This window comes from Bacillus rossius, chromosome 7, assembly GCF_032445375.1.
Source record: "Bacillus rossius redtenbacheri isolate Brsri chromosome 7, Brsri_v3, whole genome shotgun sequence".
NCBI classification, from domain to species: domain Eukaryota; kingdom Metazoa; phylum Arthropoda; class Insecta; order Phasmatodea; family Bacillidae; genus Bacillus; species Bacillus rossius.
The window spans coordinates 67,840,220-67,866,273 of NC_086335.1; the positions used below are offsets into that span (position 1 = coordinate 67,840,220).

Consider the following 26,054-nt stretch of genomic DNA (forward strand, 5'->3'; position numbering starts at 1 on the left):
TATGGTTCATTTTGCAATCAACAGCATTCAACTCTCCTAAGAATTGAAAAACTTGCCAAAGTTGCATTAGTGTGGTGCGGGATGCATGTCGCACCAGCAATTGACGAAGCTACAGAGCAGCAAACATCAGTCAGAAAGCAGTGTGGTGAAGTCTCTATTTCTTTTAAAATATGTATAACTTGAAATTCATGTTCTGGGAGGGAACTTGTCCACCTGAGAAATTTTACACTGCATCTTTGAATGTGCAGCTGTTATTACAATTCAAATTTCCCACCACCGTCCAGTTGTGCTTCGACGGCTGGATTCCTGTTGGCCAGTCTTGCTGCCTGAAGAAACAAAGTGGTACAGCCTTGAAAAAAAAAAAAAAGTTTCCCGATTACTAATACCAAGATTATATGATTAATTGCGATAAAACTGAAATAACACTGAAATGCAAGTTGTATCATGAACTTAAGCAGCATTTAACCCAAAATTAATTAGAGCCATAAAAAGTTTTCTTTGTTTTAATGTTTTATCTTCAAGGAATGTCGTTATTTCTGAACAAAGGTTTGTACCAAAAGTGTATGCATCATAAAAATTAATTTAAGTTTGTTTTATTGTGCATCTCTTAATTGAATCACTTTTAAACAACAAATGCTCGCCAATAATTTTTTTTATATTGTGTCTGCTGTAGACTAATTTATTACAAAACAGCATGTATAAAAATAAAAAACAACTGAAACTTCTGTTTCAAAAAGAAATTGAACTAAAAATAAAACCATAAAGAGAAAGTTCTGTGGTTTCATTTATAATACTAGGTATTTAATTTTTTAAAATGTTCTTGTTTTTATTTTTATAAAAGCAGTTTTGTAATACTGAACTCTCCCAAAATAGTGGTAAATGTATGCTGCATTTTTACGATAAAATAATTTGTCATATTTTTGTCTAAAACAGATACACATGCAGGGGCGCAACAACTAAATTTCCAAGGGGGGGGGGGGGGGGGGGGGCAAAATACCCTTGCCCCCTCCTGTTGTTGCGCCCCTGCGTACATGGTAGAGCAATAAAAATAAATTAGTGAGAATTTTTCTGGATCATTTACATGAGAGAGAAGGATAAAAAAACAACTGATTTACATAATTTTGTGTTTCAGGGATAAAAATTTATTGACATGTTGTAAAATTGATTGTTGTAAAATTGATTTTAAGGATTACGTGAATCTGTGAGAGTGGTCTCAAACTCATGAGGACTCGTTAATTATAGGAATGTATTTTATTGTACCTACTATATAAATAACTACAACAAAGAGTGTTTTTGTAACATTTTTATATAAAAAAGAATTATTTGACACTATCAACAAATAATTTCATCTGCAATCAAAAAGTTTGGTTTTGACAAAATACTAACATTCACTGATAACTGATACATTTTTTTTTTTTTTTGGAACACACACGCATATTTGGTCACACAATATTTTTTTCCATCCGTAGCAAAAATGCACACCAGTCCCCTTCTATACAATATAAACTAAGGAACAGGGAAAAGGTACAAATATAAGTGGTTCATTCTTTGAGGAATTTTGAAACTGCTTGGGAAGGATTTCTGCCTTCCTCTCACGCATTTTAAGGTACGTAACTAGCCAGCACTTCGGACGAGTTGACAAGAGCAAGGGTTGAAACTTGCACATCCAATGTCTGATCAAGAGAGAGATGCTTAAATTAGCGGCCAGTTTCATTCTGTCTACACAGAAGTAAAATTAAGCATAACTTTGACTTAGTGTCAGATTCACTTGATCACTGTATGGAAACAAGTCATTAAAACCCTAAGCGCAATGATAATTTCAATATGTGATGGAGAGAAATGCAGTTATCAAAATTACTCAAAAAAAGAACCACCTACATCCTCTTTACTTAGTTATTTCAATCATGTTTTCAAATACTCAGGTGCAATCGCTTGTAATAAAGGACAAATCACTTGCTTCACAAAAAAAAAAAGGCATAACAAAATACTTCAAATACATGATCCAAATAACCCTTATCTCACATTATTTTGTTTTAAAAAAACAAAAAGTTTGTATGTTACAAAAATAATCAGATATTGCACATAATTCATGTCTACCCAATTTTCTTCAAATTCTGATAAATTCCTTTAAAAAAAAACCACCCAACAAACATTCTCCCACCACAAACATCTTTATAATACAATATATAACTGTGATGCAATACCATTTTTTTACAGTTCATGAAGGTAATACAAATTTTGTGGGATTTCTAACAACAAAATTCGGTGCAAGGCATATTTCAACCTTGTTATGAGCATAGGTGGCTTCATCACTGTCTTACATGTGTTGCAGAGGAACAGGTTGATTTGTTATTATTATAACAGTTTGTTCTGCCACCTTAACATTGATACTTTTTTTTTTTCACACAAACTGCTGCGCCTGGTTTAAAAACGTTTTATCGCATGATTGTCGAATGGCAGGTTCTTGTAAACGCAATGTTCGTGTTGCCAATCATTCCTGCCCAAGCGAATCAACCACCTGCTCTACAGTCCGTTGAACGAGCTCACACGACCTTGGTCTTCTTGGGCATCTCGACAACTTTTTTTGTTGAGGTCCGTAGTACAGGGTATACTGGCTGCTCACTCTAAAACGCAGTGTTCCAAGAGAGTGTGCGGAATGACATGTTAACGCAGAAACCAAAAGAAAATTTTAGTTGAACAGTGAAATAAAGAACTATGCTTCCACGTGCTGAAAGCCAAATCTTAAAATACAAAATAATTTTTTGGCCTGTATTGTATCAGGAGCTGGAAAAATAAGCAAATTTTTTTCTGTAAACATCCACCATTCAGAAGTTGGCCTAGCGGGTTAGCAGACACGGCCGCAGGCTGGAAGCAGTTGATGATAGTGATGAAGTTAGCTCAGTCATTAAATTAATAAGAATTTCACATTTATTGTAAAAATATCTTACAAAAATTTTTCTTTAACAGGCAAGTTGATGCACTGGTATCTAACAACAGCTGTTCACTTGCTGTCTCACTTTTCATGCTTTGTTACGCACATGCAATTGATTATTCATTCCCTAGACAATCTGCACGACTTTTTCCCCTTCCTAACTGACCCACTGACCACTACTCGATATCATTTCAACTTTAGCACCATTACTGTTAAAAATATTACTGTTTCTTAACTAACCAATGTTGAACACCAAGTTGGGGTAATTATGACAGTTGATCATCAATTCACTAGACCATGTCAACTTATTAATTAAAATAATACTTTGCAACTAGAACTAATTTTTTGCACAGTAAACTTGTAGCAATAACTTCTGCGTGGTCTAGCAGGTAAAATTAGCAATGTTGGGACAATTTTAGTGTTCAATAGACAACATGGTATTTATCTGGTCCAAAATCAACCTAATACATAAAATATAAAAAATGCATATAAACACATTTATATTGAACGCAGATAGCATACATTACTTAAACTTCCTTTGCTGTAATATAAAAAAAAACCTTAGAAATGGACTAAATTTACTTTCTTCAAGCTGCATGCATAAATGAAATTTGGAAGGGAAAAAAAACAACACACTAATCACTTCAGAGTGCCATGAATAAGTGAGTTATTCGGAGTTTGAGTTATTTAAGAGCAATTACAATTCTTTGACGATGAAAAAGAGTTTGGGTATCTTTTCACAATCAGTTTACACAGAATTTTATGCCAGTTTAAAGAGCTGAAAGCTGTTCCTCTCGTATGTAACAGGATGTGTTGACATGACCATGCTTATGTTGCTCTTGCACTAGGCGCTACTCACACGGCCTGCGTATGATGTGGTCTCTATGCTAAAGAACTTTAACAGTAAGATCTTTTGTTTGTAAAACTGCTGGTTGGCATCCCCTCACGCTGCTAGGAACCCCCTCACCCCTGTACGTCACTGACACGACCTAGATCCTGACCTCAGAGCAAGCTGAACAAAAGCAGTCTTCCTTTCCTCAGCTTTCCCACACTCACACAATCTCCTCATAAAATGCCACCCATTTTTAAAGAAATTGCATTTGGATGAGCAAGACAAAAGTAGTCTCATGTCTTATACAAAGGTATAAATATATTTTCCGAATTTCATTACTGAAAAGCTGACGTTTTTTAACCTGCGTCGTCATATAAGCCAGAAACAGCATGTAAGCTTGAAGAAAAAAAATTCATAGAATGTAACATAGGAAATGCATTCTTGGCTTTTTAGAATTTTTGCAAACATTTAAAACAGTCGGCCAGTGGCCAGACTGTGACTGCCACAAATACTAGCAAATTCAAATATTTAGTGTGTAATTATTGCACGTACAAAACATGAAAATTAAATGACAGATGATGTACCTGACTCAACTAACAGGCCTAAAAATTTCTGAAAAATGGTGTTCGTGTGGGTGGTGTAGCGAGACAGAAACTTCAGTACAAGGATGTTTTCTTAACACCTTTCACTCCTCCGTCGCTAACCCTCAACATATCTTGCGCTCTCTCCTAAATGGTCCGAAAATACAGGTGCAGATACTCCAGAAATTGTGAGTTTACCCATGCGGCAATTATTATTTTTTTTTTTGGTCATGGTTTCCCAAAATGAATTTGCATCTTACCCGACAGCAGCAGAAAGAGCAAAGCAAACTACCATTTCCCAGATTTATTATCCAGCAAGTCTGTATAAAAAAAAAATATATCCCATCCAGTATGCACTGAACATATTTTCACATGTCAAAGAGAAAAATAAAATCACAGTAAAAGGTCAACAAAGATTATTTCGGGACTCGTTCTGGCCCCGTACTAGCCCGAGCTTCGCCTGTTACAAAATACATGCTTTCCGCGCGGTAGGAATCACGAGTTCGGGTGGATAAAGCAGACCGCGTGCCCGGCGGGACTGCCGACAGGAACGTGGGTGCTCGGACGTGTTCACAGCTCGTCGGAGCGCTCCTCGGCCGAGCCCCGGGCCAGCAGGTCCTGCAGCGCGCCCTCGAGGCTGACGGACCTGAGGCGGCCCTCGAGGGCGGCCAGCGCCGCCCCCTGGCCACCCGCCAGCGACGCGGTGAGCGCCTCGCGCAGCCTGGCCCAGTCCCGCTGCTTGTCGGAGTCCTCCGCGCCCTGGGGGCAGCCACTCTCTCCTCTTCAGCCACACCGAGTCTCGTGCAGAACACCCATGGACCACGAGCAGCATCAAAATAAGACACAGGTGGTGCAAAATGTCGCAACTAAAACAATTGGACGTAGTTATGTAAAAAGGAACCATCCCACATGAAACCTATTGTGAGTTTTTTGAAGTTAAAAGTTAATTATAAATTGTAATTCTCGTATTGATAACATAATCTGGGTATAATTTTAATGGTCTAGTATAAATACTGATATAATAATAGCAACGACTGTACGATCAACCTTGTACTATTTTAATTTATTTTCAAATAAAATATAACACCATTGTGGGTTGGTTCCTTTTTGCATAACTACGTCTAATTATGTTAGATATAAAATGCCTATTATTCCCTTAACATTTTGTTCTACAGCCTATTAATAAAAATTTAATAATTTTTGGAAATTTTGAAGAAAATTATCTTTTGGGGTAATAAATAAATAAATAAATAAATAAATAAATAAATTCTAAAATGAATTTTTGAATTTTCTGATATGTTAACCAATCAATCTCTAAAAGGGTGTTTGTGTTACTTCAAGCAATTTACCAGTAGTTAATTTTGTGTGTGTGTGTGTGTGTGTGTGTGTGTAGGGGGGGGGGGGGGGGTTTAGGTTGCATGCATTAAAAATAGCATAAAAGGTGTGAACAGATGGTTTACTAAAATTAGTAGTTCGTAACCGAACATTTTTAATGAATCTAACCTAACCTACTGTCCACAATACTTTGTTTTTGAAATTTGTTTTCTGTGTTACAATATTATAACATACCACGAAATGTTTTCAGAAATAATGGCATGAATCACGTCATGAAGATTGGCACAAAATATGACTAACTTAATGTCTCCATGAAAACTGTCAACTTCTAAAAGCAGTTGACTTATTGCCATTTTTCACTAATTTCACTCTTCACCATTTTTTGAGTCCTTGTTATGCTATGAAATTTGATGACATATTTTTTGGTAGGACTCACCTCTACTCCTGGTCATGTCGTGAAAAATTTAAGTGTTTCTAGTAAAGCTCTGTGTATGCTGAGCCTGTCAAGACCATCTACAGGTCTCAGTTATTGTGGTAGTATACTCTATACCTACTTAACTGGAATTTTCCCCTTCATCTGAAACTTACTATAAAAATAGAAATTTCTACCCGAAAATAAATTTGTATGGTACATGAAAAGTATCCCTGCCAAAAACTCCAAGAAACTATAACACTCACCCACACAACTTTGGCTTTTTCCAGGAAGTCCTTGATGGATATTTTGAGCTTCACTTCGGGAGAAACATCAGCTTCCTTCGGGTCGACGCCGGCCGCTTCGGCGTGCTGAGGCGGCTTGGTCTGCGACACCACCTCCGCTTCTGCGCAACGAACCACCCCGTTCTGCCTGCCTGCCGGCACTACACACACACCTCCCGTGGACGCCGTTTACGCCGGTTACAGGACAGAGCCTGTTTACTGATGTCACGTGGTAACAGTGTAAAAATCCTTGCAAAGAAATCATTTATGCTTTGTTGCACTACTAAGGGTACACCTCCTGTGGACGCCGTTTACAGGATAGAGCCTGTTTACTGATGTCACGTGGTAACTGTAAAAATCCTTGCAAAGAAATCATTTATGCTTTGTTGCACTACTAAGGGTACACCTCCTGTGGATGCCATTTTCGCCGGTTACAGGACAGAGCCTGTTTACTGATGTCACGTGGTAACAGTGTAAAAAAATGCTTGCAAAGAAATCATTTACGCTTTGTCGCACTACTGAGGGTAGATGTTTCAAAACGTAACATTAAAATTGCAGACTCCAAGTTTACGTGGTGCGGATATTTAAAAATTTTTTCCGTATGAAGGACCTGGGTGGACTAATGACTTCAGTTGTAAAATATTTTTAAACTAGACTAATACTCTAGCCTTTGAATATATATACTGTATAGAAGTCGCCAGCCCAGGTTAAAATTTCTAATACAGTTTTGAGGTAGTTGGTTAATTCACCGCCGCAATCGCCACCATCTCTAGGGCATCGACTTGTGGTGGTCCCTAGCGGACAAGTATCAAACTCTTCAAACACCCCTATTCCCCCTCCTGTTGAACGACCTTGAGCTGCAGTGAATGATGGATGGGGGGTGCGGGGGAATGACAGCGGGCGACAGTGCTGCGCTCTAACGTGTAAATAACAACCTGAGACGATACAGGGCGTTACGGCAGCGCCCTGCAGCGGTGAAGTTCCCAAGCTGGTCATCATACGCTCCTGAAAAACGTAGAGTAAATCCTATCGACTCGCGACTTCTATGCAGTATATGTATTGAAAGCTCTAGCTCCACCAGCGGTGGTCGGAAGTAAACTCGCCTCGCTCGGCGGTGCTCATGTTCATGATGGACACCTGCAGGCCCGGGTCCTGGTCGGCCGCGAACAGCAGGCCGGACGCGTCGTCGTGGAACAGGAACACGACCGGGATGCCCACGCGCCCCGCGCCGTCCCCGGACATGGCGAACATGGGCGAGGAGGCGGCCGAGGATCCGGGCGTGTCGTCCACCACGATGCCCGCCACGGCGCCCGCCTGCTCCAGCCGCCGCGCCTGCACGCACACCATTTCATACTTCCTTGTTGACGACAGCAATTTTTTTGCTTAATTTTGTGTTATTTTTGTCTTTTATGGGTTTTATTTTTTCTTCAACAGAAAAAGTTCTCAGCAATGGCGTATGTCCAAAAGCTTGCATCAAGTCATGCACTCCCATTGCACAAATCTTTCAAAGATAATATTGATACTTCAAATTGAAAGTTTTTTTCCAAATTAGTACTTGTTGGAAAAATTTACAAAAAAAAATTTAATGTAACATGTATGAGACTAAGATTTATTGAGAAATTTAGATATTTTGTACTACACCATTGTTCACACTGCTTCACATCCAACAAATAATCATTTACGACATTTAAAATTATTGATAATATTCAATTTTACGTACGTAACCAGATAAAAAAAAACCTTTTAAACTCTTTTGTTTTTATTTTACAGTATTTTGGATCGCTTTTTCTTGGACTCCTGTGAGGTGTAAAAAAAAAATTCATTGTATGTTAATTTTTGATTAGAATTTTTTTTTCGATATTCATGAATATTGTGATATATTCAAAATTTGATTCCAATGAAAGAAAAAAAAAATTGTCGCAGAAGTCTCGAATCTGAATTTACATTTCAACAGTCAGAAACTTAACTTTGATCATATATGAGCAATGAATTCAAAAAATGAAGTTTTTCTTCAAATCCACATTGTTTTTGTTGCTTTCTCACAAAAATAATCCCTGCAGTACTAAAAAAAACAGATTCCAAGAGCACTGTAGCTGGACGTAGAAAAAAAAAGTGTTCTGACAGTTTCTGCAATGTGAACTAACACAAATTTTAGATTCATTTAAGTGGTGTCACTAAACGACATAATTCCAAGATATTGTATAATGAACTGGCACTGGCCTATACACATAAAAAAATGCAAGTTAGCAAAAGGCTGCTAAATATTCAAGTTTTACGACTTAACAGCCAGTGACATAACTAGAAGGGGGCAGACAACACTCGTGCCCCAGGCGCTAAACTGGAGCATAGTGAATTATAAAGTATAGATATTTACTTGAATATTGTAGTGTTAGAACACAAAAATATATGTTAGATGGCAGACAAACTGAAAATTATTTGCATTGAAAGATAAGTACATACTACATGCATATCGCCAAATATTTTAAAAACTGGTATTTTTCATGTACTATCCAATTTGTGATGTACCTATTAAAAATGAAACAACTGAAATATCTCTATTTACTTATCTATAAGTTAAATTAAAAATATTTGGAATAGTGGAATTAATATATGGTGGTGATATGAAGTGGTGGTGTCTGTAAATGTTTTAGTTAGGTTGGTTTGAAGGGGGGTGGAAGAAGGGGGCAGGTCCCTCCCAAAGATGAGTTCTTATTCCGGGTGGAAACTAGTCTAGTTACACCCCTGCTTACAGTATCTTTAAAGTTTGCTTTGGGACTTTTTACTGACTCTCAACCAGTCCTCTAGTTTGATTACAGTAGAACCCCTGTCATACACTTTTCAACGGAGGGCACAAAAATGGTGTATAATGCGGGAAAGTGTATGAAAAGGGAATGGCAATAATGAATTTTTTTTTCCAATCTAGCATACCAGCACAATGCCAGATTAAACATAAATACATATGTGTAAATAATTGCATTATATTAATGAAAGATATGAATTCATCATTATATTATATATATAATAAAACCACCAGAAATGTAAAATACAGTCCATAATAAAGTAAAGCTGACATGAGAAACAGTGGCCTTAAAAAATGTTATGAAGTCCTTTCTTGGAGGGGGGGAAAAGTCACCAAGCCTAAATTAGAAATTAAAAAAATTAGGCTATTGTAAAAAAAAATCACAAATTTTTGCTTGTTTATTACATTTTACAAACAACTTTATGCAACAGAACAATATTCAATAAAATTTTAACTTGAGAAACGTAAAATACAAAACAATCCAATCGTAAAAAAACGGGTATATTCAGTTCAAAGATAAATGACTGCACAAAATATGAGATCCGTGCCTTGGTAAAGCACGTGCACCATTTTCATGATCATTTCTTGTTTGCGCCACTAGTCTCGCTTGGTGCTGGCCATAGATGCTACTAGCGAAGTGCACAGTCTTCCTGATACTATCCATATCTATGGTGCGATAAAGTTATTTTCTTACGTTTGCAAATGTAAACAATGATCGTTTTTCAAAATAAAAGCATTTAAACGGAGTTTATAAGGAGGAATATAAAAAAACATTTGTGAATTTTCGGACTTTTCCGCTTCGTAAAAATGTATGAAACGGGAAATTAATGGTTTTATAAGTGTATGTTCCGGGAAAGTAAACCATTGTAAATATAGTACTTCGGCGGGACCGAAATTAATCGGCGTATGACACGGGAAAACGAATGAAACGGGAATGTATCATCGAGGTTCTACTGTATTTTCTTGCGACCCTGTGCCACGTGAACACGGCGTATCCCGATGTTTGTGACGTCGCGTGCAGGACCCACCTTGTCCACGAACATGCAGTCGCCGCGCTCCACCACGACTATCCTGCCGCGCAGCCGCTCCGCGTTGGCCAGGTCCGTGCACGCCTTGAGGGGCTCCGCCACGCCCACCCGCCCCGTCACCTGCGACCATATAAATTATAATTTTGAAAAATTTATTTTGGATGTTTTACAGTTTTCCTCGAATATATATATATTAGATCCAAAGTCATCAAACAAAAGCACACACAAAATACAATACAACCTCCTTTGTGATGTGAATTTGAAGAAGAGACAGCACTCCTTGTGCAGATGACCTTGAGCAGTGTCACGCACCTTCTCGCTGTCCTTGAGCTCGTGGCCGAAGTGGGCGGGCCCCGCGGTGATGACCACGTCGTGGTTCTCGCTGTTGCGGAAGACGACGGCCTGGGGCTGGGTCTCCGCCTGCTGCGTCTGGGCCTTGGACAGCTCCACCATCTCCTGCATGAAGAGCAGGCCTTCCTCCGCGTCCGAGGAGGACCGCGCCTGCCGCAACACACACCCCCCGGCCCATCAGCACGGCCGCCACATGCACACTCTCAATCATCTGGTGTTTGCGGTGATTACTGGGTCTTTGCCAATACTCAGTTTTCTGCTGGTATAACGATCCGCCAACTCGTGTTTACTATAAAAGGAAGTGCATACAACTACATATTTCAAGTTTTAAGTAGGGATGGGCCAATCATATCCTCAAACACCATCAAATCCTTAGTACTCAAAGTATTCTACATTCAAGGAAAAAAAAAACATTACAAGAAAACTATTGGAAGAAATAAAGCAAACTAAAAAATGTTATACGTACTTATAACCTCTGACATTTAATAGGTAAATTTTTTTCTTCATACCTATCCCATTATCATTCACCAAGACTTTGTACTTTTTAGGGTTGTGCGAATGTTCGGTATACCGATACCGAAATCGAAATTTTGCTACTTTCATTTTCGATTTTGGTAAGAATTTCATCTGTCGAAGTTCGTTTTTAGCGAAATATTTCGAGCCCAACGAAAGTTCAATAGCTTACCGAAGTTCGTTTGTTCTAGTTGAAAAAGAACTCGTAATTTAATAAAAATGTACAGTAGAATACCGGTACAATAACGTACCTTATTATAAAGTATATTTCACTTAACGAATTTTTTTTAAGTCCCCGCCAAAAATCATATCTTCGCCATGCAACACGGTTTCAGTTTAAAGTATCATATTTTCACTATAACGTATAAATACTAGAAGCGTGGCATTACTACACCAAAATTTACTTAAACTGGTAAATAAATTTCCAGCTAAATGATTAATGTAGTAGAACAAAGATACACAAATACCACCGCAATGTATTTTCTAACCTCTAAATTCTCAAAACAAAGTTAACAAACAGTTGCGCGCACAACCATAGATTATACAGTACGTAGTATGCGACGTGAGCAACACAACACCATTCGATACATCGAAAGACGGAGGTTTGAGAGAAGTATTAATTATTTAGACAAAAGTGTAACGCTACGCTAAATATAATGTTTGATGTCTGTGCCGGGATTGTTTATTGTTATTGTTGAGTTTATTTTCAGGTTACGTTATTTAGACACCGCATTGTATTTGTGCTACAATATGAATGATCCTGGAGATAAAAAGAAACGAAAGCAATTCATGCTTAAGGAAAAAGTGGATATACTCAGAGAACTAGACAAGGGGAAAAAAGCAAGTTGCAGTTGCGAATACATATGGCATTGCGGCTCTCCTGTAGCTATTTTTTTATCTTTGTAAAGATATGTATGCATGTTTCAGTACTAAGTACAAAAACTTGAGGTACCTGTAAGTACTTAGCACTGAGATTCTACTGTAATGTCTTTATATGATTTGCTTGTTATTACTAATAATGTAATAACATATGCAAATCATATAAAGACATTAATTAGAAAAAATATTTCCATTAAGATTAATTTACGTGGTGATGAAAAAAACTCACGTTAATGAAAATACGGTAAAATCATAATTTGAACAAACATGGCAGATAAAGTAAACAAAATTCAACCGTGATTACCGTAGGCCTAGGTATCAAAACAAAATCATGCAATATTTGAAAAATTACCTGATTCATTTGCTTTCAAACAGTAGTGTAGGTACTATATTCGTAAAACATACATTCCAGAACTGTTAGTACACATAAACAAAGAACGTACCTACTTTTATTCACGCACAGCCAAACAAAAACATTGTCGTCTGCTTTATTTAAATTTTACATACTCTGACTGGCATATAAAATCCTCATAATATACAGCCAATTAGACAAAAAGGTAAACAAGTCACTGCATTTAATGACCACTTGGCAGCAACCATTTGTTATGTTTTGTTTTGACCATGTCCCTTGCCTGGTCTACAGCTTCCTGAGCTAGCCATGTGTGACAGTGGTGCAAGATGGCAGCCGTTCCGCAGTATTCACGTATTTTTTCATCAGTACCATGCACGAATAAATATATTATCATAGACTGCGACATTACGACTGTAAAGGAAATAGTCTGTGCGCTGAAAGATCTGGATTGTGAAATTTAAGAGTGACATGGGGCTGTGTTGTGTGGTCTAGGGCGGATGTTGATTATATTAAATAGTAATATTTATATATACATCAAAAGGTACCAAAATGATTTATGTAATAGAATTTATTACTGAAGAGCAAATTTTGGGGCACTTTTTTTCTTTGTTAATTAAAAAATTTCGCTTAACTTTCGTTAAGAATATATTTATCTCATAGAAAAATTCATTTTTGTTTCACTTTCGCGAAACTTGATAAATTTTCTTTCACTTTCATTTCGTGTGGATAAAGTCACTTTCGCACATCCCTAGTACTTTTTTAACATGTTACTATGTTAATAAAATTAGTAAATTACAATATGTAGTGATTCTGGAAAAATAGTTTTATGAAGCCATTATTTAAAGAACAGAAAATTTAAATTTACTGTACAGTAAATTATTTTTGACTCTTGAAACCTACATTCGGATTCGAGGGGTATACTCGAGGTACTCTCTGGGATTCGAGAAAAATCGGGATCTGACCCGTCACTAGTTTTAAGGAAACAATGTTTCTGCTGTGTTCAGGGCCACAACTAGAGTCTCTGGCAACCGGGGCATGAATGGATTCATGCGCCCCCCCCCCCCCCCCCTCTTTTTTTTTGCACATACCACACCAATAAAGCGGATGGATGTCCGGGGGCTTTCCCACGGGAAGAACGGTGCTATTTAAGCATTTTCCATACCTACATGTAACAGTTTCTGTGCTACTGTAACTTCCGCGCAAAAACTTTTTACCAGTTATCAGTTGTAGTAGGAATTACAATGCAAGCGATGTCGGCGCCCCCACAGCTTTGCGGCCGGGGCGTATGCCCCGCTTGCCCCCCCCCCCCCCCCCCCCCCCAGTTGCGGCCCTGGCTGTGTTAAAGGTGCTCGAGTGAAGTTCGACCCCCTGCTGGCGAGCGCAAGGATCCTCGTCACACCAGTCACCGCGCGCGGACGCTCTGCGTGCGTACGTACGTTGGCGTGAGAGTGCAGCAGCTGAACCCGGCCGTCGGGCAGCGTCATGATGGTGATGCCCATCTCCCTCACCATCTTCAGGTGCTCCGCGTTCCCCGCCTGGACACAAGGCACGCGTCAGCCCGCGAGGCAAGCAGGACTGGCGTCGCTGCTGCCCGGCTCTCGCGGGACGTTCCAGGCACTATCAGTGTTTTATTACATGTACATTACCAAACATACACCACAACCCAATAAGGACGGCTTCAAGCTCATTGCACGGCAAATCTTCCGTTGTCACACCAGCCCAACAGATCACAGAAGATATGTATGTGCAGTATCAGCATTGAATTTCCAGAACATTTATACCTAGTAACAACGTTACAACTTTCTTCCCATACAGCGTGAAGTTTTTGGGCCACTTCTTACATGGGACCGAAACATTTGACTGTATTTGACGGGAAATCATGTGCGCGGGAACGTCTTAAAACAAATTTTAGCGTGCATGCTATACTATTTTTTTTGTAAAATGTCAGTTAAACATTACAACTAAAACTTACAGTCACTCAATAGAATTTAATTTTCTGATTTTTTCTTGTTTTCTCAGTAATGCAAAATAATATTCCTGAATTCTCCCCGTGTTCTCTTGACACATACAACATTATTTCCCCAGTCTATCTGCCAAAGATAACACTACAAAATATTATCAAAACACTTTCCACCAACACACATAACATGCAGAACTGACAATAAAATATTTTCCTGCACAATACTATACAGGTTGCACCGCTATAATTTCCATCAACACTAAGTAGCCAACTCAGCCAGTCCGAAAAAAAAAGGAAACAGGTGAATATGTTTGGTCAAACATTGAAACAAAATATATTTTTGATTGTGATCATGGGAAAGACTTGATTATTTCAGTTTGAAACTTTAAATTAACAGTACACGCATTTATAATTACAACACATTCTGTTTTAAAACATTACATACAATGTACAGGGGTGCAACAACTAAATTTCCAAAGGGAGGGGGGGGGGGGGGGGGGGGGGGGCAATATACCTTTTTATAAAGAATCATCAATCCCCCATATTGAAGTAGGGGGTCCGGGGGTCCTCCCCCGGGAAAATTTATATTTCAAGGTGGAAAACGGTGCTATTTAAGCAGTTTTATTATCTAAAAATTGATTACACAGCAAGCATTTTCTTTGCACCCATGTGCCCCCACTTCAAGATTTCAGAAGGGGGGGGGGGGGCAACATACCCTTGCCCCCCCCCCTGTTGTTGTGCCCCTGACTATGTACATATGTAGTAGAAAAATTTATAGATATTTTGTAAATAGTTATTGTCGAATTCCCTGTGTTTTCCAGGTTTCGAATACACCTCTTCCATTCCCTGAGTGTCCCTGTGTTAGCCAGGTTCGCGCGGCCCACCTGGAAGTCCCCGGCGCGCAGGCGGCGGCGGGCAGACGTGCGCGGGCAGGTCGCGTGCACCATGTTGCGCAGGGGGCGACGCACGGACTCGGGGAACAGGTGCAGCGTGTTGGGGCACGAGCGCGCAAACTGCACGTCGTCGTCCTCCGCGTCGTCCAGCTCCAGGACCTGCAGGAACCACACCCCCTCCCTCGGTGTGTCCGCAAGCGTCCGGACACCCTCGGCGAACTCAGTGTAGACGCCGGGATGCCGAAACGTTTAGCTATGTCACTTTTTTTTCCACCTCCATCAACTGCATTTAAAATTTCTAATTTTATTTTAACGTAAATCTGTCGCAGCTTTTTAGGATTAGAATTCATTTTACAGTAGTACCGTGTTGATTTCCGTAACTACGTGTGGAAATAAATAAACTGAAAAAACGGAAATTGTATTCCACCATTGATAAAAATATTTGCGTGTGCACATCTTTAACCATAGAAACGCAAAATATACTAGTTCGTCATGCCAGAGCGATGGTACGAGAGGTTTCCGCCACTAGCGCTAAATGTACCCGCCATTTTGAACAGTGTGGCATGTATACACGACGTGTATTATCCATGATGCTTTGTTTATTTATTGTCTTGCACAATGGTGCATATTATTTTAAGGTTATACGCACGTATTTTTAAGCAGTGAAAGCAAAAAAATTAGTGGATGTCTTGTAGGAGATGTTTATTTTTGCGTGTTTTTCAAAAGCGGCAGTTCATTGTAAAGGAAATTTCACTATTTCGTAACAAATAAAATTCGGTATTTAGAGGTTAAAACAGCATTGATCTTATGGCGGTTCGGCAGGACCAAAATTTTATTTCGTTGCATGGGGTTTTTCGTTAAATAGGTTATTCGTTAATGGAGGTTTTACTGTATTAAGGAGTCCTTTAAGGATACTAATAACATTTCCGATATACATACATAAATATTAGGGATGGGGGCTCGAACCCTCAAACACCATCGACTCACTAGCATTTGAAAGTTAAAGAAAAAGTTGAAAAAAAAAAGTATTGGAAATTCAAAAATTCAACACTGACAATTCTGAAGTATAGGTGTCTTGTGTTTTTCTTCATACCTATCCTGTTACCATTTCCCAAGATATTGTACTTGTAATATGTATGTAATTATGTAAAATTAAAATATGTTTTGATTCGAGAAACTTAGTTTGTCAAATAGCTGAATGTTTCTAATTATAGTCAATAATTTTTTTAAATTTATATCTTGGACACTAATTAACTTTTGACCCTTGAGACCTATATTATATTTTGAGGGGTAGATTCAATATAATCTTGTGATTCTAAAACGAGATGTCAATTCAAGAAAACTGGAATTTGACCCATCAATTTATTAAACCAAAAACACTTTACCGTATTTACCCGAAAAAAATGTGACCCCTAAATATTTGATTATTAGTAGTGGTGCACCGATATGACTTTACCGATTACCGATTCGAATACAGTCAAACCTCTATCTATCGAACTCGCATGTATCGATTGTCCGTGTTTATCGTATACTTTCTACGGTCCCGGCAAAATTGCCATACAACTAAGGTTAAAAAAGTCCGCTTGTACCGATGTTCGAATTATCGTTTTGTCCGCATTGATCGTTCAAAATATGTGGTCCCGTCACTATAAATTATAATAGATGATCGTTTAACCATAAAGATTTTGCAGAAATAACCATTTCTTAGAAAGAAACTGTCATAAAAACAGTAATGATAGTATACAGTAGTAAATATCACCTTAAATCTGCAGCCAAGTAATGGAGCACGTAAATATGAAGAAGACAAATGAACAACAACTTACGAAGAAATATGGATTATGTACCATAACTACAGTACAAACCCAATTGTTATCCTAAGATAATTACCATAAAAAGAACTAAAGATTCTTTGTCGATACCATAATTACTACAGAAGCACGAAAGCTACCACATTTGCACTACAGTTACCGTAACAACCGAGATGTCTATTTACCGTGACGGTGATGTATTTATTTATGACATATTAAAATTAAAGAACATTATTGAAAAAAAGGATGTTAAATTTTTATATGTACGTTTGGCACATGTTGCGAAGAAATAATGCGATCTGAAATTATGCAGTACTACTACGAAAACTGAAAAGGGTACTCGTGGATTTTTAGGTTATGGCAGTCTCTCTCGTTTTTCAGTAATATCGGCCGAAAATTAACAAGCGTATCGGAAGTCGGCAGAAATGCCGATTCAATTAAATATTGGCAAAATCGGCTTCTTCAGGACAGCTCTACATTTGATGACATGAGTAAACATATTTCAGACTTCAGGATATTGAAAACAACTTTAATTTCCATGTAGATTTATTGTGCTTATGTTTTTTTTTTTGAAAGTGTAAATTGAATTAAGTAAAATACTTCCATTTTTATTTATTTTTCAACTGATTTAACTTTAATGACAAGTAACTGACATATTTCTGACACTAATTTTGAGGTTAAATATTATTTTTTAAAAATTCTTAAGAGTGAAGTCCACATCTATTGAATGTCCGCATCTACTGAATTTTTTTGTTGGTCCCCTGAAAAACGATAGATAGAGGTTTGACTGTACCGATTATGAGAGCAATAATCGGCAGATACCGATTCAGTTACCGATTATAATGAACAAATTTTTTTAAGTGTAATAATGCACACAAAATTTTTATTCCCATGTGAATTTAAGCAAAATTGATAATACAGTTATAATAACAGTATAAAAATATATAAAATACACTATTAAGTCATTGCAAAGTGTAAATTAAATTAACTTCTATTTATATTTGTTATTGTAAACAACTTGAACCACAGTCTAATAATTGTAATTTACAATGGGTAGGTTTTTGTTGCAGAAAACTAGCATTATAATCGACTATGACATAAGGTTGCATCGAGAAATTACAGTTTGACAATGTAAACATGTTGCTTTATTTTGTTCACTTGAGTTTATAGGAAAATGTTTCCACACTTCACTTTTTTTCTCTCCCTACTCACCATCTCACTATAATTATATATAAATGACTCAAAACCAATTCTAGCACATGTGATTTTATTTATGTTGACTGAATATATAAAATTATAAATACTTTTTCACTTATCACGTCACATATAACACAACGGATAATGTTACCAAAGACGCCCATAACGAGTTTGTTAAACGCAGTGATAAACTCTAGAAGGTATCGGGACCACGATTTTGAACCGCTATTACGACTCGAAAAGATCGATTGTCATAGAATCCACTGCAACTGCTTGTGGTATTTTGATTGCGTGCCATCTATTTTACGTCTCTGGCTATAGGTAATGTACAAGGCCACTAAACAAAAGACAGAACAAAAGACGAAACGTAAATAAACGTGTAGGAAAAATGTACTTTTTATTGTTCGAGGCAATGAGATTTATTAAACTTAACGAAATATCTGTAATCATGTTATGACGGAGTTAGATGAATTTTGTAATACAGCAAAACCCCTTATTTGCACTTTTCATGGGGACAAAGTAAAAAAGTGTAAAATGCGGGAAAGTGTAAATAAAGGGAAAAGTATAAAAAGGAGTACAGTTTACCTTATTTAGAATTTTTTTTTCCTTTTGTTTAATAGCACATACTATAATGCAGGTACAAACACACTAACAACAAATTTTACTTTAGTATTTAATCAATTATTAATTTACCACATATGACAAAAATAAAAAAAGAATGAAAGCCAAAATGTTTTTCTGATTACTTCCTAACAAAAAAATTTGAAATATTCTTCTGCTTGCTTTTTTGACTGTTCAAGGAGATTATTTGCCTCTCCAAATTATAAATACAGTTGCAACCGGCAGGGTTTATATCAAATACGGGCTACATACACATTGCTCACAGTAAAAATTAAAAAAAAAAAAAAAAAAAGGCCGCAAATTGATGAAAATTTACCGTCAAAAGCGCGCCATACGCGGAGAAAGGTCATTGTACTCGGTCAGCTGCTGTAACGACGCGGCGGCGCATGCACACTCTATGCTCCGCCCAGACTCATGACCTGCCATCAGCAACCAACCAATAGATGCGAGCTTAGCGGAAAAAAATATAAGCTCCACCTCCCGTGTACCAATTTTATCCAGTTCTAATACCAGTTTATTGGTAACGCACCAGTTTTCTCGCTGCCGTGACATGTTCAAGTTTACGTTTATCATGATGTCTTGATACCAATAATTATTTACGATCCCCAGAAATAAATGGTTAGTTTAAAAAATATGCGTCAACTGTACAATACTTCCGAAATTATAAAAGACGTATAAAACAGTTACCAAGCCTCCGCTCATTTTATCTTGTGAAGTTTATGTCTCGTACCAGTATTTCGGCTAAGTTGTGACATAAATACAGTATCAGAACTTACAAGCAGCCATGTTTGTACATTCGTGAGTTTACGTTTTTCCCTCGTGCATTTTAGATTGTCTCCTGCTATAATTACTCGTACTTTTACACGCCTAGGCTTAAATTATTACATGTTTAGAAATAAAAGCAACTTTTCATTTTATAAAATATGTATATTTTGCGATTTAAAATGTTCATTGCCTACTAGCTCCACGGTATTTTCTGGTTGTTTATGGTTGTTACGTGACGTAAATAGCGGGATGGATTCGATTTTTGAGACGTAATTCGCGGGAAAGTATTGTATTGGACTATATGGGAACTAAACGGGACCTGAAGAATATAGTGCAAATAACGGGAAAACGTAAATTACGGTAACGTAAATAAGGGGTTTCACTGTATATACAAATATTTTCGTATTTCGTCCTAAAATGTGTAACAAAATATTACACGGTAAAAACCTACTTAATTACGCCGGGACGTGGATAATCGGCAAAGTAATCGTTAAGATAATCGCAGATTACGATTAATCGGTAAGTACCCATAATCGCCGATTACGATTCATCGGTATCCGCATCGGTGCACCACTAATTATTAGTATATAAAAAAGACTACATACATGGTGTAAATCACAATTCGAAGACGTAGCACTAGAAAATTATTTAAGCATTAAATTTATTCCGCATTAACTTGAGTTTTACTGATGCCACTTTTTCCAGTAGAGTGATTTACAAGGGCTCTTTCGAAACACAAAGCGGCAGTTTTATTTATTTATTATTTTGTTTTAATGGCTTTGGTTCGAAAGCCACCTGTGGTTCAGAAAGCAATAAAGACTTTGAAAAGTTTCGGTCACCTGGGAGGGTGAAAGAGGATGGGAAGTGGTTGGGAGTGGTTTTGCCAACAGCCACAGTGAAGAGAAGTAGAAGAAATAGTAAGAAACCCCGCAGCAAATTCTATTTTCACCCTCTCCCTCATCCCACAATCCAAGTGTTATCCTGTCATCTGTCACGCCCTCACGCCTGTGCATAGGTTCAGGAAACCCCGGACTGGAGTGGCATAAGTGACGCAGTTCACATGCTGGGAGTGTAGTTTATCAAATAAGCAGAGGTCCCAGAGGCATTAATCAATAACATACGTATTTAATCAAAACTCAACTCAGATTACAAAAACATATAATCTTTAATATATTAAATTCAATGACTGTAAATTGTTTAGCATGGAGTTATTACCATAATGTACGTATTAAACAGTGTGTTAAAAAAATTTTTTATATTTTGCGGCTACAGTAACATTTTTATACATTACGACATTTGTACAATTTTCAAACTCTTAAAAGTTTTTTTATTCCCTTCAAAAACTTGCCGATTTGTTTGTATTATTCCCAGCAGTTTGACATGCTTATTACGAATTATAACACTGTAAAAGTGCATCATGTAGCAATCAAAATGACATTGTCGTGGTAAAGTAAGTATAACTGAACCAGTACGAGTCGTATTTGTTGAAAATAGTGCTGCTTTATGAATAAACAGAGCTATAAAACTAAAAACAATAACACCCAAATCTCCTGTTTAAAAAAACTAAAAATTGGCCTAAAAATAAAACATAAAATCTTGTCTCTAATATCATCACAGTGGCGTAGCCAGGATTTGTGTATGGGGGGTGTTAAGAAGCATGTCCGTCCCCCCCCCGTATTAAAGCAGGGGGGTCCGGTGATCCTCCCCCGGGAAAATTTGGATTTTAAGGTGTAAAATAGTGCTATTTTAGCAGTTTTCGGTCCTTAAAGTTAAATATTGTAATGGTAAAATTTTTTTTATTAATTTTAATATGAAATTTGTTTGAGTGATGAATAAGAAATTAATTAAAGATTTGGTGCTAAGGGAGGGGGATGTTTGAACCCCTAAACACCCCCCCCCCCCCCCCCCGGCTACGCCCCTGTATCATCATCAGCAGCACGTGATTCAGGAGGAAGTCAGAGCGGCAGCTAGTTTGCTCGGAGACTGACCGTGGCCAGGCTGTGGTTGGCGCTGTGGGCGAGCGACAGCGGCAGCAGGTGGCCCTCCGTGGTGAACAGGAACTCGTCCAGATCGAGCAAGAGGTCTGCCGGCTCCGCAAACAGCAGGTACAGGTACTTGAAGGTCTCCGCCAGCACGAACGAGTCCATCCTGCGAGCGACACCCTCGCCACTCGCAACTCACACGTGCAAAAACACAACTGGACGGTCTCCGGGTAAAAGGTCACAAGTCACATTTTGGTGATTTTTTTGAGAACACGTCACTTAAACTCTTAAGTATACTTAGAATATGTAATGCATTTTTAATCATTGGCAACTATGTTGGTAAATAAAAGAATAATGCAAGAAAAATTTTAAGTTTTTAAATTCAATTTTGATCTAAGAGTTTTTTGTTTCTCCTGCAAAAAGTGAATTCTTGTCTTGTTACCTTTTACCAGGAGACCGTCCATACTCAACAACAACATTCATTCCAACTAGGGATGGGCCAATCAAATCCTCAAATATAAAATCCTTTGTATTTTAAAGATTGAATATTCAAGGAAAAAGATTAAAAAAAAAAAAATATGAACACATAAATAAAGTAAATTAAAAAAATTAAACGCCGATAACCTCTGAAGTTTACAAGGTCAATTTTCTTCATATCCATCCTGTTAACATTCCCCAAGATAGTTTACTTTTAACATGAAATTAGGTATATAAATTAAAATATGAATTACTTCTGGAAACTTAGTTCATGAACCAAACATTTAAAGGGTTGTATTTCAAAACCATAGTTAATATTTTTTTTCATTTCTTGTACATCAATTTAATTTTTGATCCTGACACCTAGATTTGAATTTGAGGCATATATTCGAAATACTCTATGGGATTTAAATTCAAGGTTCAGAATTGAGAAAATTGGTTTTTAACTTATTACTAATTCTAACAAAAAAAAACAGTATTTTGACATATTTATTGAAATACAATTTAAAGTCCTCTTTTTCAGACTTTCCAAGGAATCAGGTAAAATTTCAAGCAAAATGCCGAAAAAATTACGGTACTGTATTCTCTATTCAAGATAAGGTGAGACGTGACATTCAGACTTACTCAGCTGAATATTCCTGTGCTTCAAGATGTATTTGTACATCATAAAATAAATAATGATTTTAATGACCACCAATTACGGCAATTACTAAATTATTATTTAATAAGAAGCTGAGATGAGAAAATACTTTTTCTAGCTTGCCAACCCTAATCTACTAGATCTTTAGAATCTATGGCTGTGTACAGGTATAAGCAAGACATGTTTTGAAAAGGTAGACTGAGATGCGGGTAGGTATTGGGGGAAAAAAAAGGGGGGTTGTCTTGTCTGTAAAGTTCGTTTTACGGACGATAATTTTACGTGATAACGTCATAAAAAAACATTGATGAAAAATTACATACTTTTTAGTTTTCAAAAATTATTTAGTTTTCGCAAATTTAATTAAAATAATTTGTTTAAATATAATCACAAACAATTAGATAAAAAGCACGCCTTAACCTGTTTGATATCACAGAAGATTTTCCTCACACGGTGGTTTGCCGGTTCTTGCACGCTCGGCTCAGGCGGAACGTGGCAATTTTTCCGTGCGTTCAGCCGGCGTTCATCGATTTAATAAGACGTCACCACGTCAAAAAAAAATAATAATAAATAAAAGCCAAAGTAAGAGAATCAGACCCTGTACTGAAAATTGGATTTTAAGGTGTAAAATAGTGCTATTTCAGCAGTTTTCGGTACTTAAATTTAAATATTGTAATGGTAAAATTTTTATTAATTTTAATATGAAATTTGTTTGAGTGATGAATAAGAAATTAATTAAAGATTTGGTGCTAAAGGTGGGGGAGGGGGGGTTTGTACCCCTAAACACCCCCCCCCCCCCGGCTACGCCCCTGTATACAGCTGAACGGAAGATAAGGACGAGTGGCGAGAGCACGGCCGTCGCGGGGCGGAGCGCTAACCTGTCCTCGTGCATGCCCGTGCGCACGTCCCTGACGGCAGCGTAGCCACAGGCGACGCGGGCGTGCCTCTGCAGGCTGCGCAGCACGCTGCGTCCCACCTCCAGGTAGTAGGGGTCGCCCGTGGCGCGGTGCAGGAAGTAGGTCGACTCCAGGAACTCCGGCCGCAGGGGGTGCTGCCCCCAGTGGACCTGCAACCCTCTCGCACGTCACGGTCCCCGGCTCACTCACAACTAGAGACCTGCGAAATTTGCGGATTCATTGACCTCAAATACTCGCGGAAATGACACCTGTTCATCGGCTACTGACGCGTGAGACGTCTCAACTAGGCTGTCCGTAATTCGGCACTTTCTTGGTTTGGTATTTCCCATTGGCTCACAGTTTCCCGGATAAAATGTGGGCCAATCGCAGAAGTTGTACGAAGGTATAGTTGTTTTGATGCTAGCCTATCGCGAAATGAATCCGCGAATTTTGCATGTCTCTACTTACAACTAACCAAGGACACAAAGATAGAGGCCAATTCATTCATTATTTTTTTTTTTTTTAATTTCTAGTAAATATAAAATTAAAGCCGGAAGAAAGGAGTTTTACGTAAATTTTCTCCAACAACAGAGCTGAGAAATTTGCTGCTTACGGCTGTTAGTGTTACTAGCATATTAGTAAGTACCATGCAGTTGAATTAGGATAAAACCAAAATAACACCGAAAAGCACGTCGAAACACAGCGTAACTCCAAAATGCAAGTTAATGTACCATATAGGCACCAAAATGCAAGTTATATCATGGAATTAAGTAGCACTTAACAAAAAAATGTATCAAAGTGCATGGTTTAGAAAAATTAATTTAATATGTTTTATTATGGATCTCTTACTGAATCAATTTTAAAACCAAGAAAGGTTTCCTAATTTATTTTATTATTCTGTAACTGTTTTAGACCAATCCACTATTATGGTGGAATAGGTATCACAAAACAGCTTCTATAAAAATAAAAACACCTAAAAATTGTGTTTGAAAAATGAAATTGGACTAAATATAAAAACCACAAAATCTTGTCTCTACATACTAGTAAATTGCGGTCACCTGGAAGTCTGTGGTGAACGCCTCTGGGATGAAGTTGTGCTTCTGCATAACTTGGTACAGCATCTCGTGCGTCTCCACGGCTGGCTTGATGTCTCCCTTCAGCACCTGCACGGACCACAACCACGCTAGCACGTCCCTCAACAGTATCACACACAGCTACGACCCCGCCAAACTGATCGCAAGTTACTAGAAGAGCCCTTCTGTTCCTAGTTAAAATAACCACCCACTCTATTAACACACCTACATCTGTTTAATTCCCACTTTCAAACATAACTACATAATAGACAATTTCTGAGATTTACATGCATCCTTAAAATACTGCCTTCAAAAAGCCATTAGCACTCTTAGCACAACATAAAGTAGTATTCTAACACGTACACATTGCAATGAATGACACTGTTAATTTGGGTACGTAATTTCGAACTTTGCCCACCTCTAAAGAAAACGTTACAACAACTTTTCACACATAGTAGTGTAACAATGTTTACTGTTTATTAATTGATAAAAGACTTCTTTTATACATAAAATACTTTTCATTTATTCATTTAAAGCAATGCACAAGATACTGAACACTACAATCAGGGATTTCCCACAAAACAGGTGTTTTTTTTTTGTTTCACTTTTCACTACAATTTTCTAATTAATTTAATTTTAGAGGAGTATTTAGCTAGATAAAATTTACAACTTATTCAGATAACTTACATGAAAAGATGTTGATTAGTACATAATAATTTGTTCCTGTATCACACGAATCATTAATGAGCAAAGTGTTGTTATTAAAGTGGAATTAGACCATTCATTAAAATATATTAAAATATTCTATTTAAAAATACTTTTTTTTAAAAACCATTTGGGGATATATTTAAAAAAAAAAAAAATACGTGATTTACAGTATGGTTTAAATCAGCCAATCCTGGTTTTAATATTACAGTAAAAGCAGACCCAAGAAGCCTGCGTGCTTGCATCCCACCGGGACGAGCAGGGTCCGGACCAGCGGGACTGGTCTGGACTGCCGACTGACCGCCGGGACCCACCTGGAGTCCCGGCCAGAAGGCCAGCAGGGCGTCCATGAAGTTCCTGGAGTTGGTGTTGGGCCGGTGCATGTGCACGTCTATCAGCATGGGGCCCTGGCTAATGTACTTCATCACCGCCGAGTAGTGCTGCCAACAAACCACACTGCCGCCGTCACCACCTGCAATGCTGCGCGCTCCCCCGTTCAAAGTCGCCGACCGGGAGGCAGCTTTTTGGGCCCGCCGTACTAAAGTTTCAATTTATCCTCACAAAACTTGTACACACCTTTGTCAAGTTCCTAGAATGTGTGTTAAATTACTCCAGTTTTATGTTTTGTTTTAATCTTAATAATTGTAAACATACATACAGTAGAATCCCGCCGATGCGACCCCCCTCTGATGCGTCCATTCTGTTTATAGGACAGTTTTTTGAGAAACCGTGAAAAATTTG

The 26,054-nt window shown here is 37.8% G+C and overlaps 1 protein-coding gene across 2 annotated transcripts in view; it reads right to left on the minus strand.

Annotated features, from left to right (window-relative positions):
* Positions 1-1,288: 1,288 nt before the first annotated feature.
* Positions 1,289-26,054, minus strand: part of LOC134534271 (ER degradation-enhancing alpha-mannosidase-like protein 3) — a 38,411-nt gene continuing 13,645 nt past the window's right edge. The window contains exons 9-19 of one of the 2 annotated variants that reach the window (XM_063372572.1): positions 25,628-25,753; positions 24,594-24,698; positions 23,518-23,705; positions 21,532-21,691; positions 15,144-15,311; positions 13,736-13,834; positions 10,517-10,705; positions 10,205-10,324; positions 7,480-7,708; positions 6,359-6,498; positions 1,289-5,104 (exon numbers count right to left, since the gene is read on the minus strand). In XM_063372572.1, the coding sequence (XP_063228642.1) occupies positions 4,916-5,104; positions 6,359-6,498; positions 7,480-7,708; positions 10,205-10,324; positions 10,517-10,705; positions 13,736-13,834; positions 15,144-15,311; positions 21,532-21,691; positions 23,518-23,705; positions 24,594-24,698; positions 25,628-25,753 (1,713 nt within the window). In that variant the 3' untranslated portion in view covers positions 1,289-4,915. Of the gene's footprint in view, positions 5,105-6,358; positions 6,538-7,479; positions 7,709-10,204; positions 10,325-10,516; positions 10,706-13,735; positions 13,835-15,143; positions 15,312-21,531; positions 21,692-23,517; positions 23,706-24,593; positions 24,699-25,627; positions 25,754-26,054 lie in introns of both variants that reach the window. The other variant, XM_063372571.1, reaches the window with a different exon arrangement.